The sequence below is a fragment of the Indicator indicator genome, chromosome 35 (assembly GCF_027791375.1).
Source record: "Indicator indicator isolate 239-I01 chromosome 35, UM_Iind_1.1, whole genome shotgun sequence".
Lineage (NCBI taxonomy): Eukaryota > Metazoa > Chordata > Aves > Piciformes > Indicatoridae > Indicator > Indicator indicator.
In genome coordinates this window covers 3773671-3786975 of record NC_072044.1, presented here as the reverse complement: position 1 = coordinate 3786975, position 13305 = coordinate 3773671, and the positions used below count along the sequence as shown (strand labels likewise).

At 53.3% G+C, this 13305-nt stretch overlaps 1 protein-coding gene across 1 annotated transcript; it reads right to left on the bottom strand.

The window, feature by feature from the left end:
• Positions 1–1770: 1770 nt before the first annotated feature.
• On the bottom strand, positions 1771–6463 carry KLHDC8A (kelch domain containing 8A). The gene is made up of 5 exons (XM_054395918.1): positions 6088–6463; positions 5351–5515; positions 3071–3286; positions 2183–2284; positions 1771–1964 (listed from the first exon to the last, which is right to left on the bottom strand). Exons 1-5 carry the CDS (start codon positions 6461–6463, stop codon positions 1771–1773), a joined length of 1053 nt encoding a protein of 350 aa, XP_054251893.1.
• Positions 6464–13305: the final 6842 nt, after the last annotated feature.

Below are 13305 nucleotides of genomic sequence, written 5' to 3'. Positions count from 1 at the left end.
GCCTCTCCCCTTCCACAGGGGCTGGTAGGGACCTCTGGAGATCATCCAGTCCAATTCCCCTGGGTCACCCACAGCAGCTTGCCCAGGATCACCACATCCAGATGGGTTTGGATTGACTCCAGAGATGGAAACTCCACAACCACTCTGGGCAGCCTGCTCCAGGGCTCTGTTTCCACTTGTCCTGTGACTTGCTGCATGGGAGAAGAGACCAGCCCTCACCTGGCTCCTTTCAGGGAGCTGTAGAGAGCCGGAAGGTCTCCCCTCAGGCTCCTCTTCTGCAGATTAAACAACCTCAGCTCCCTCAGCTGCTCCTCGTGGGACTTGTGCTCAACGTCCCTGCCCCTCGGCTGTGCCCAGCCCAGGGACCGCAGCTGGGGGCATTCCCGGAGCCCCTGCTCGGGAAGCAGCAAGGACGGAGGAGCCTCTGGTCCCTACCCCCGGTCCCTGCCGTTGCCGCAGCCGCCGCACGGTGTCCTCGGAGCTCCGCAGCAGCGGGACCGGCACCGGCTGAGCCCCGCAGCACGAAGGGGCTGCCGCTGGGACCTCTCCACCTCCCTCCTCCTCCTCCTCCAGCAGCCCAGGGACCTCTCTACGGAAGGGATAGGGCCCCCTTGGAAAGGACCAAATGATGGGGGAGTGCCCAAGGAAGTGCCACCCCACCGAGACCTGCACCAATCCCTTCTCCCAGATGGAGTCTGGGTCCCACATTTCCATACAAGGATGACCCTGACACAGCCCAGAGCACAGATTTGGCTTCTCTGAGGGCTCTTCTGAGACAGCTTTTAATGGTGCAACTGCTACAAGCTAGAATTGTGACCTCATGGTTGGGACAAACCCCCTCCTGCAAACTGGAGAGGAACAAAACCAAAGAGGTGATGATGGTGAGGGGTCTTCTGGCTTCACTGCAACAAAGCCATGGCCAAAGCCACTGCCTGGCTCCTCCAGGACGCCCTTGGCTCTGCTGCTTTCTCCCAGGGCTGAGCAGAACATCTCAGAACATTAAAAGAGCTAAAACCCAGGTTGGAAGATTGTAAGTTGAAGCCATCTCTGCATGAAACCCAGCAAAGGCAGAGTCTGTGCTAGTCCTGTGCCAAAAGGAAGGTCCTTCCCTCCCTCTGGCCAAAACAGTCCCTTGGGCATTCATCCCTCCCAGAAGGTCTGGTAGTCTCTTGCTCCAGCTCCTGGCAAAGCACCAGGCAGATGCTACAGGTCTGCAGGAGCAGCCTTGCTCTGAAGGCAAAAGAATGAGCTCCTGGGCCAGGCTGCAGGGCAGGACTCTCCCTTCTTGCAAGCCACCAGGATCTGTGCAGGGAAGCACCTGGATGGAGATCCCAGGATGCTCAGAGGGCAACATCACAACAGTTCTTGAACCACCACTGACCTGGCTGGATACTCCCAACACCTCCAAACCCTTTGCTAGAGGGTCAGGATGGCCACAGGCAGACACTTGCCCACACCCTGATCTCCAGAGTCCTTCCTGCTGGCAGGAGACACCACCAGCACTGCAAGCAGTTCCTTCATCTGGGCTTCCCTGTAGAGCTCCCAAGACAACTGGAAAGGACCTCTGGCCAGTGTGCTCCTTCCCTCTGTGCAGCTGGAATGGCAGCACCCAGGAGGAGGAGAGGAGCAGCAGCCCTGGCCCCAGGGCAAGGCTGGCTTCAGGCAGAGCCCAGCTGCCAGCCTCCCAGGGCAGCTTGGGTGGTGCTCACCCAGCAGCATCCCCACTGCTGGAGGCAGCAAGGGGCAGGTCCTTGGCCAGGCAGGAGGCAGCTAGGACTCAGAGAGGCACAGAGCCTCCACTGCACTGCTCAGGCCCTGGCTCACTCCACCAACAGCCAGCAGACAGTTCCGGACCACGATGCTGGAGCAGGCGCAGCGTGGGGTGGGCATGGGGGGAAGGCTCTCCCACTTGTTCTTCTCGGGGTGGAAGGCCTCTGCAGAGTCCAGGACTGTTGGCTGGTTCCCTGGAGGTACAAAAAGAGGCACTGAGTCACCTGGGAAGCAGCAGCAAGTGTCACTCACCTGCTGTGGGACAGTGGCTGTGCTCTGGAGCCCATTCCCTTATGGGATCCATTTTGCCTGGTCCCTCAGGGCAGCCAGGGTGAGGACCTCTCCCCTCTCTGATGACAACCCACGAGTCAGACCTGCTTTTAAAGGGCTACCACCATCCCCAGTGCCTCACCCAGTCCTCCAGCCACCACAACTCTGCCTTTCAGGTAGCCAGCCACAAAGTCTGCTCGCCGCTTCTTCAGGTAGGAGCCACGCTCCATCTTCAGCCATCCACCTGGGAGAGACAGCACAGGCCAGGCATGGCTGGCAAACCACCTGCCTCTCTGGCCTTTGCAAGTGCAGTTTTGCTGCTGCCCCTCAGGGTGATAAAACCCCAGTGACAAAGGGGTCAGCTCCCTCACCACCAGGTCAGGAGGGAGCTGCTGAACCCAGCTGCCCCAGGACCATGGTGTTCCCCTCCACTGCCTTGACTTGTTCAGAGAATCATGGAATTGTCAGGGTTGGGAGGGACCTCAAGGATCATCCAGTTCCAACCTCCTGCCATGCCCAGGGACACCTCACACCACAGCAGGTTGTTCACAACCACATCCAGCCTGGCTGCAAAAACCTCCAGGGATGAGGTTTCCACCACCTCCCTGGGCAACCTGTGCCAGTGTCTCACCACCCTCCTGGGGAAGAATTTCTTCCTCACATCCAATCTGAATTTCCCCATTTCTAGTTTTGCTCCATCCCCCCAAGTCCTATCACCCCCTGACACCCTAAACAGTCCCTCCCCAGCTTTCTTGTAGCCCCCTTCAGACCCTGGAAGGCCACAGGACGGTCTCCTGGGAGCCTTCTCTTTTCCATACTGAACCACCCCAACTCTCTCAACCTGTCTTCACAGGAGAGGAGCTCCAGCCCTCTGCTCATCCTGACTGAAGGTCTTCCTCTAGGCTGGGCTCAAGGCACCAACAAGCAGTCCCAGGACTCAGCTCTGTGAGGACAGCAAAACCCCAAGGGACAACTTCGTGTGGCACCCACCCTGGTCCCTTGGGAAGGAGAGAGCTGGGACAGTGCCCACCTTGCTCCATGTCAAACACATCCACGGTCCTCATGAACTTGGGCTGCCTGTAGAGCCGTCCCTGCCGCAGGCCCCCGAGGCTGAAGAGTTTGTCCTCCGTGGGCAGGAAGCTGGAGAAGGCTCTTTTGTTGGGAATGTTGGGAAACTTAGTCCATGACCTGGTCTCGGTGTCAAAGACCTCGAAGGCGTTGATGGCATACTTGGATTGCCTTCCTCCTGGGGCAGGGGGGAGCAGAGAGTCCTTTCAGTTGGAAAAAGGCCTCTAAGGTCTTCCATTCTCTAACTGCACCAAGCCTGGTGCTCAGTCATGGCCCTCAGCACCACAGCTCTGCAGCTTTGAAATCCCCAGGGATGGGGATTCAACCACCTCCCTGGCCAGCCTGTGCCAGGCCTTGACAAATCCTCTCAGTGAGGAAGTTTCTTCTACCAAGTGGAGAAGTTTCTTCTACCAAGTGGAGAAGTTTCTTCTACCAAGTGGAGAAGTTTCTTCTACCAAGTGGAGAAGTTTCTTCTACCAAGTGGAGAAGTTTCTTCTACCAAGTGGAGAAGTTTCTTCTACCAAGTGGAGAAGTTTCTTCTACCAAGTGGAGAAGTTTCTTCTACCAAGTGGAGAAGTTTCTTCTACCAAGTGGAGAAGTTTCTTCTACCAAGTGGAGAAGTTTCTTCTACCAAGTGGAGAAGTTTCTTCTACCAAGTGGAGAAGTTTCTTCTACCAAGTGGAGAAGTTTCTTCTACCAAGTGGAGAAGTTTCTTCTACCAAGTGGAGAAGTTTCTTCTACCAAGTGGAGAAGTTTCTTCTACCAAGTGGAGAAGTTTCTTCTACCAAGTGGAGAAGTTTCTTCTACCATCCAACCTAAACCTCCCCTGGCACAACTTGAGGCCATTTCCTCTTGTCCTATGACTTTTTACTAGGGAGAAGAGAGCAACCCACTCCTGGCTCCAACCTGGGTCTCCCCTCAGCCTCCTTTTCTCCATACTAAACACCCCCAGTTCCCTCAGCTGCTCCTCCCCAGCCCTGTTCTGCAGACCCTTCCCTGGACACTCTCCAGCACTTCAATGTCCTTGAAGTGAGGGCAAAGAACAGGCTGAGATGGGAAGCACAGGGCCAGCTCAGCTCTTAGCACCAAGCCAAAGGCAGCAGGAGGCAGAGGAGCCTCTGGGGCAGGCTGAAGGCAAGCCAGCAGCTGATGTCACAGCCCCAGATCTCAAGTCACCTAGCTGAGGACCTCCTGACCCAGGTAAACTCTCCCACTTGAGCTCCCTCTCCTAAGAGCAGGCTGATGACAGGAAAACACTTCAGCTTTCAGCACCTCACCCCCTCCACCTCCCTCAGTGCCAGCAGCAGCAGGGGGGCACTGGCACAGGAAGGTGTTTGGTAGGCACCAGCTTAATCAAGACAAATTCCCAGCAGAGCCAGGGCTCAGGGAGCCTTTGCAATTCAGATGAGTTCAGCTCCAGTGCAATCCAGCAAGCTGCAGATGAGCTCCTGGAGCAGGAAAGCCAGAGGTGAGCTTCCTTCTCCCAGCCATCCCTGGCAGAGGAAGGCAGCTCAGGTGCCCAGCCTGCCTTTGAAGGCAGGGCCTGGTGCTCACCACTGGCCCCATGAAATGGTCAGCAGCAGCAAATCCAACTGCAAAACAGATCAAAGAGTCTTATTTGGCCAATCCCAAAGAAAGGCAGAGCTGCCTGATGGTTTGAGCAATCAGAGCTGCTCTCTTTTGATCCTGATGGGCCACTTGGCCAGGAGCTAACAGGAAACATTTCTCTGCCCTGGTTTCCCCTTCTGAAAGGTCAAACTAATGAAACTTTTCCCCTGCAAAAGGGCCTGGGCCAGCAGCTGCCAGCCACAGCTGGATTTTCCTCTGCCAAAGGCAGAGCCCTCACGAAGCTGCAGAGCACTTGGCTGGGACACAGCTCACAGAAATCTTTTCACTCACTAGCTGAGTCCCAGGGCTTTTGGCACAGCCACAGGGCTGCAAATTGAGCAGAAGAAGAGCAGTTGGACCATCAGCTCCCAGCAGAGAGCTGCTGCAGGACCTGCCAGCTCCTGGAGCACCCCAGGGCACAGGGTGCTTGCTGTGGAGCTGTGAAGCCAAACCCAACACCAGCCCCACTCAAAAACCTACAGCTGCAAGCTTGGCACTTCTGACTGCCTGAGAAAGCAGGCAGGGATGGAAAGGAGCATTCCCAAAAGCTCTTCCAGGGAGGTTTCTCAGTGCTCAGATCAAAGGAACTGCTGCCCAAGGAGGAGGAGGAGGAGGAGGCAGAATGGTTTCTTACCCAGAACATAGATCTTGGAGCCTCTCAGGAAGGATGTGGCAGCATACCTGGGTGTGGGCATGGCTGCCAGGGACACCCAGATGTCCTTCAGCATGTCATAGTGCTGCAGGTAGTTGTGTGGCCTCAGGTCAGATCCCATCCCACCAGCTGCATAGATTCTGTAGTCTGCACAGGGCCAACAAGCAAACCAAAATCCACCAAATTAGTGTAGGAAAGCATCAGAGCCTCCCCCCACACCCCAACCCCCCATGTGCCACTGGGCAGCCTGTTCCAAGGCTTCAGCACCCTCACACCAAAGAAGTTTCTCCTCCTGGTCAGATGGAACCTCCTGGGTTCCACTTTGTGCCCATTGTCCCTGGGCACCACTGACTAGAGCCCAGCCTCTTGCCCCCCCATCCTTTAGCTCTTGCTGAGCATTGCTCAGCTCCCCTCTGGGGCTGCTCTTCTGCAGGCTCAACACCCCCAGGGCTCTCAGCCTCTGCTCCTCACAGAGCTGCTCCAGGCCTCTCAGCTGGACTCTCTCCATTATTTCCCTGTGCACTTGGCCACCCACCCAACAGTTGTCTTCAGCAGGTGGCAGATGACAACTGCACAGGGTTCAACTTCTAGGAGCAAAGAGAAGTGTTTGGAGAATGACACAACCCTGAGGCACTGCCCAGAACCCTTTTGTGCCTGATGCATGACCCAGTGCCACCCCTGCCCTGCCCTGGAATTGGGGGGGAAGGAACTCTCCTTGCCTTTTGCTGTCACAGAGATGCCCATGGCTGCCTCCCTCAGCGAGTTCCTCTTCTTCCACTTGCCCTCATCTATGTTGTACATCTCTACTATCTTCAGTGGCATCTGATTCGCTCCGACCCCTCCTATCACCATGATCCTCTTGCCCAAGTTGACCACAGCCACCCCTGCCCGGGCTGTGGGCATGGGGGGCAGCGAGGTCCATTGGTCAGCCTCAGGGGAGTAGACCTCAAAGCAGTCCATGGGGACCCCATTGTCATCACAGCCCCCGATGGCAAACACCTGCCCCCCAGCTTCCACCAAGGTGGAGTAGACCCTGCGGCTCGGGAGGGGGGCCAGGGATTTCCACTGGAAGTCTCTGGTGTTAGCAAGCTCCATGGTGGCTGGGGAGGTCGAGATGCATCCAGTCCCTGGTTAGGCTGCAGAACAGAGCAAAGAAGTGCCAGGGAAAGGCAAGAGAGAAGCAACAAGGCAAGGCAGGAGCAGAGCATCCCTGTCGCCACCCTGCTCCCGCAGCCTCCCACCCCAGCACTGAGCAGCAGCCTCTGGTACCTTTCATCGTCTCTCCATTAATCCTGCAGCTCCAGATCTGCCTCAGAAGCTTGCACAGAGGCTGAGCCTAAAAATAAAACAAAAGAGGAAGGAGGAAAAAAAAATAAAAAGATGGCAAGAGAGGTTGGAGTCAGTTTGTTATCCCCAGCATCCCCACCTGACATCCACACCCAGGAGGCTGGGAGCTGTCTGCTCACTTCCCTGCCTGTTTTCCTGCCTCATGGGAGACTCTTTTCCTTGCATCCTCCTTCTCTGACCTGATTATTCCTCCTGAACCCCACATCCACCCCTCCTGCAGACCCTGAGGAGGACCTGCTCCAGTAGACCTCAGCCTAGCAAAAGCCAACACTCACCTCTCCAACCCCAACCCACAGGGCTGGATTCAAGGTGGGAGAGGCACAAACTCTCCCTGGAGCTTTCCTCTCCTCTCTCAGCGTTAAGGATGCAGCTGAGATTAATTAGTGCAGGAGGACAGAGAGAGGGCAAGTGGAAAGGAACAAAAGCAGTGCTTTGCAGTGCAGTCCTGGGATGAGACACAATCAGCACCACTCAGATGTCTGCCAAAAGCAGAACCTCCCAGCCAGTGTCAGGCACTTTCTTTTGCTGAAATTTTGTCTGAAATTGCCTAGAACTGGGGGTTTCCCCCCAACATCCCAGCACTCAGAATGTGGTTGAAAGCACCTGGAGCTGGCTGAGTCTGTCTGTGGAGTGCTGGTCAGGTCCTTCATTTGAAGGAGCAGAGCAAAACCAACCTGGAAACTCAGCCCAGCTGTGGCCCCAGAGAGCAGGGAACCAGCAGATGCAGAGAGCCACCACCCTCAGCAGCAGCAGTGCAAAGCTCTGCCTGAATTCAGCTGCCTTGGCACGTCAATAATTTGCTGTTCTTCTCTTTCATGCCCTCTAAAGGAAAAAAAAAAAAACAACCAAACCTAATCCAGGTCAGTCTGAGACACTGTGCCCACACCCTTGGTCTCTCCAGCATCACCTGAGTCTCACTGGGAAACGTTGCCAACACTGCACTGGAGGGAGTGGGAGCTGTCAAAATGTGCTGACCACACATCCTCCACATGAGCTGCAGCCATGTTCAGCTCCCAGGCAGAGGGAATTAGCACTTAATTAGAGCAAACAAATTGGAAACCTTCACTTGTTTTTTTTCTCCTCTCCTAAATGGCTACATTAAAATCAGAAGGAATGGTAATTGCTCTGCTATCAGAGGAATATGGCAGGCACGGTGCTGAGCCTGCTCCAGCACCCAGCCCACACTTTTGCAGGACAGAACCCCCCTGTTGAAGAGCTCAGCAGGCAGCACAGCACCCACACACCTCTCCCAAGGTCTTTTCTAAGAGGTTCTGGGGCCTGGCTGGACAGGGAGAGCTCCACATCCCCCACTGAAAGGGGGATAAGGCTCTGGTGGGAGAGGGGAGGACCTCTCAGTGCATGGTTCTGAGCCCCCTGCGCTCTAACACCTCTGCAAGGAGAGGACCTTCCTCACCCCACCAATTACAGCAGGCTCATTGTAGAGAGCTCCTGGTTTAGAGGCAGTTGTGAGCTGCAGTGATTTGAGAATTATAGCAGAGAGATGCTGGTGAGTATTAAAGAGTGGATGGATGAGCTGAGCAGGGGAGGGAGATCTTGGTGCTGCTGCTCCTCTGCCTAGCAGGATTTGGAAGTTTTGTCACTCCGGGTTTGAAATTCCCTCAGCTGCTGAGGGCCAGCACATCAAATCTCCACCCTCCAGCCACCAAGATGCTCTTCAGGCTGATGCACCAAATTCTACCCCTAAAGATTGCACTGCTGCATGAGCACAGAGAGCAAAGGGGTCCTCTATTTCCACCAAGATGCTCTTCAGGCTGATGCACCAAATTCTACCCCTAAAGATTGCACTGCTGCATGAGCACAGAGAGCAAAGGGGTCCTCTGTTTACACCTCTGCACACTGAAGGGAATGCCAAAAGGTCCCAGGAGGTGAAAAGCCACAGAGATACTCCTAAATCCTCTCCTTTTAATGCTCATGCTGAGGATTATCCACACTGAGCCATCACTGCACACACCCCCAGCCACACTTCTGCCCAGGGAGGGCTCAGGGCTAGGAGAAGAATGAGAGCCCTAATCCTCCCCCAGCCTGAGGCAGATACAACTCCCTGCAAACTCTGCAAAGCCCCCAGCAGCTCTGCAGCCCCAGCAGTGGGGTCATGGCAGTGCCTCACAGAGCATCACCCACTCAGTCCCACACTTGGAATCAGTCAGGGTTGGAAGGGACCTCAAGGCTCATCCAGTTCCAAACCCCTGCCATAGGTAGGGACACCTCACAGTACATCAGGTTGCCCAGAGCCACATCCAGCCTGGCCTTAAACACCTCCAGGGAACTTGAGGAGAAGTGTGGGCTCCAGAAACACCACAAAGTTCCAGCAGACCACCAAGATTCCTCCTGGCATTACAAGTTCACTCAAGCCACACCCAGCTGACCCTCAGCTTCACTGACTTAGAATCATGGAACTGCTTTGGTGGGAAAAGGTCTCCAAGCTCATCCAGTCCAACCAGCAACCCAACCCCACCATGGCCACTAAACCCTGGCCCCAAGTGCCATGGCCACAGATTTCTTGAACACCTCCAGGGATGGGGACTCCACCACCTCCCTGGGCAGGAGGTGCTAAAAAAAAAAAAAAAATCAAAGATCTGTGGACACTTGGGGCCATTGGGTAGTGGTCACAGTGGTGTTGGGTTGAAGGTTGGACCTGATCTTAAAGGTCTTTTACCAACAGAAACACTTCCATGATTCTCTCACAGCACAGAAACATCTCACATGTAACAAAATCCCTGATTCTAGTCCCCCAAAACCCCCCAAACCCCAGGAAGTGATGTGAAGGGAGGGTGAAGATGGTGCTAATTGCCTTGATGCTGACCATTAGCAGGACTCTGTGGCAGTGCTCTACTCTATAATATGATGTTGGCTTCTGCTGTGATATCTGCACCGCCCAATCGCCTCGTGGAACACACGTCGTCAAACGGGAAGTGAGCTAGGGGCTTTTGTACTCATCGCTGTTCTCAGCTGGGTTACTGGTGGTGATGTCCACTCGGACTCTCGCACTGGTTCCTATTTTATTGCATACAGCAGCCATACCTGTAGTATGTCGTGGTAAATGGGCCTGCTCATACTGAGCAGCCATCCTTCATAGCTATAGAAGAACTTAATTGCAAGCGGTTTGGGTGACTATTAATTGTTTCTCATCGCAACAGTCGTACCTCAGGTAGGCAGTTTTCCAGTCAGAAATCTCTTAAGTCAGAGTATGTATTCCCTGCACAACACTAGGGTACTAATCTAGCACGCCAATTGAGACCTTTTTGGCCTCAACAGCCGCCAGGGATATGGGCTTACTATTTAACTCTAACGAAGGCTAGAAGAGGGCTTTTTCAAGATGTCCGAAGCACCCCAATACACCTTGATGTACTATCGCTAGCCATTTGGCGTCTCTTCAGACGACCAGATATCTTATAGGGCTTCTCCATTCATCTCTTCGTCCTGCTTATTTCATGTCAGTAGTGTTAATATGGGAGTGGTTTTGTTGTTTCTCCTGGGGTTCCGTCTAATCCCCTGTATGTGTTGGCCGTGTGGGCCCATCGCCTAACGATTCAATCTTTCCTGTCTGGAGGATAGTACTCATCAACTACCTTCTCTATAAAGCTGGGTGGCTCGTATGCACGCCCGAGTTCCAACAGCAAGAGTCAAGTGGGGTAGATCCCCAAGTTTAGCTCAGGTGTCATGCCATCTTGTTAAATCATTAAGCCTTTCATAAAACCGCTGTTGGAATTTGGCTGTCAGCTGTGGCTAGCAAATTTAGGTTGGATATATCCTCCCGCTTGACACAGAATTCCCGGGCTCTGGTTGATTGTTTATGGTAAGTGAGCTTGTATTTAGGCTCCAGGGTTTTTACGACCTCGGATGAATATCTTCTGCAAAAGAGAGATTGAAGTTCGCTGACTGACAGTTCTAGCTCATCCCTACGTTATATATTTTTATTATCTAACAAAATAAAAATCAGCGCGAGTATGGATCTTAATCCACCGTCTGCTGCTTTATTTTTACCTAGGCAGTTTCATTGGCGCGCTTTGGCACTCTGGTCAAAAGGGTCTGTTACTGAGTTCTTAAGGTGAAGAGGAGACCCCTGGTATATTATCTAGTGCTAATTTGGATATCAAGCTAAAGTAAATATCGCAGGCAGCACTTCACGAGACACTGCCTCTCCTCTCTCGCCTGTCCATATGCATTATCTCGCCATTTAGAGTAACATGGTGTAGGGAGTGCTGCTTAGGATTAAGGGGTCTGTAATGAAAGATAGGCTTGTGATCGGAGTCCTACCTCTAGTCTACCCTACGAGTGTGTCGTGATTATCCCAGCTTCAACCCCTCTTTCACCCTTCATTAGCGAAGCAGTGCGATTTCCATCTCCTCATAGTACACTGCCAGACAGTGCATGTTTCCTGTGGCTGCCTAATAGAGGATATGCATCGAGATGTGGTGAAAGTGATATGTTTCCTTTCCTGCTATGCTGCGGACATGCGGCTTCGCACTGTGAAGCTGGAGGATGCCAGGGGAGCTAGGCTATGTGGAAGGCACTATTGGGAAAAGAATGGTTTTGGGGGGAGAGTTTTGGTGGATTGTAGTGTAGATCTTGTTGGCTGCTCCATAGAATTTTGACCGCGGATTTTTCTGTCCGTTATGGGTTAAGATTACTGCATAGATAGTTAGTTCAGGTTATTCATGGTATCTGTAGAAGACGAGAAGTTTGGAGTGTCTGTGTTAATTTTTAACGCTAGCGTAGGTAGATCCTAAAGGCTAGCCTTCCCGCAGCTCCCTATCTACACGCGAGCTAATCTCTTGCTATGTCCGGTGCCTGGAGTACACACTGTCAGGCTGCTGCTCTGCTTGTCGCTGCTAGCACCAGCAGCTGCGCTTTTGCCTCTGTATAAGCACATAGTGCTTGTCCTATTCCACTACCCTGCCTGAGCATTCTCACTGTAAGCTGTGCGATTCTTAGGAGCCTGCTGAATTTCAAGTGCTGGTCGGCTGCAGTCCCTCGCCGGGACTCTGGTGGTGAATGTTATTAGCTCTGGATGATAAGATTCTGCAGCAGGGAGTAGCTCGAGTGCTTCCAACGACGTTGAAAAAAGCGTAGCACCTTCGACTGCTGCTGAAGAATGCAATGGTCAAGGCTGGCTTAGGGAAAGAGATCTAGAGAGGGGATGAGATACTGGTGTATACATGTGAATCATGAAAATAACCCTATGTATAGAGGGGTTTTGGCTTATTCCCTTCTCCACATTTCAGAGGGGTGAAACGCAAACCATTAAGGCTTATTGACGGTGGCGCTTGACATGCCTAGATCTAGGCCGCATCTGACGGCGGGGGTGTGTTGTCCCTGTCCTCAGCCTTGAGTTTTGCGCTCCTTTGCTTAAGCATTTCCCTCTCTCCGACATATCAACGTGCACTTGAAGCCATCTTCTGTACGGTGTATTTTCGTCCCATCTCGTCACCTTCCGCTTGCCGGAGGGTAGCTGCGGTTAGCAGTTGAGACGTACATTTTCACGCTCCCAGGAAGCGCAGCGCGAAGAAGTCACTCGACATGAGCATTTGCTGTCTGACAAGCTATCAATCACCCTATTTCTCAAACGCTTCATACCATCCTTCATTCTTCAACTCGATCTCGTCACACCCCCACCCTATTATTGCCCCACTCCTGGCCTTTCTCCTGTCACTTCGCACATTTTCTCATGAAGGAGCCACTCTGTCCTGCTCTTATTCAGGAGCTCCGACGGCTCAGCAGCGGAGTAAAGTCGCTGGCGTGGGGGGCACGGGAGCGAACGCTGGATGCCATGACTGGGACTGGGTGAGCTTCGTGGAAGGGGAAGAGGAAAGTAGGAGCTGAAAAAACAGGTGGAAAAAACACCTAATTCGGCGCGTATATTCCCGACCTTTCCTCTGTCAATCTCATCTACGCTCAAAGAGCACTGAGCTGCTAGACATATTTCAAGAGTGCATCCGATGGTTCCCCATACTGGTCTTGAGTTCCGATCGATCATACAGGAAGCGATCAGGGCTGAGAGTGATAGCGGACAAGCTGTCTGTTACAAGAGTGCCTATTCATGCTTACGATGCCTTATGCTCCTGAGCTCCGCAACAAGGATGTTTCATGTAACCACTCTGCTCCGAACCCTCCTCGCCTCAAATCACACGCCTGGCCGAAACATAGAACATCGCTAAGAAACCGGGAGACACATTTTGTAGGGGGGATACACGTAAGTGCTTCGATGGTGCTATTAGATCCCGGTACAAAAAGAGTAGGGATTACAAGAGCTAGATGAGGCAAAGTTGCGCAGCAGTAGGAGGGGGTAAATGCTGAAACCCCTAGTAGGGCTTCCGAGGTTCAACCATTGGCTGGGATAGGGTGGAATGCTCTGATCTGCCAGCGAGTGTGCTTGGGAGCGGTGGAGGATACGCAGATCATGAATCCAGATCTGCGATGCAGTCATTGAGATATAGTATCCGCAGCACTCGTAGGCTAGGAGCACTTCAGTCCATGTGGCGCGAGAGACTGCCTTACGCATCAAGAGGATGGACAATGGGCACCAAGGCAGGACAGTCAATGCCTGTGGCGCAGTCTAAGCAGACCCT

Excerpts from the sequence above, each read along its gene's own strand:
- KLHDC8A (XM_054395918.1), bottom strand. The coding sequence starts at position 6,463 with ATGGAGCTTGCTAACACCAGAGACTTCCAGTGGAAATCCCTGGCCCCC. Across the intron at positions 3,287-5,350 it reads CTCCAAGATCTATGTTCTGG|GAGGAAGGCAATCCAAGTAT; the intron begins GTAAGAAACCAT and ends CCCCTGCCCCAG. Across the intron at positions 1,965-2,182 it reads TGTGGTGGCTGGAGGACTGG|GGAACCAGCCAACAGTCCTG; the intron begins GTGAGGCACTGG and ends TTGTACCTCCAG.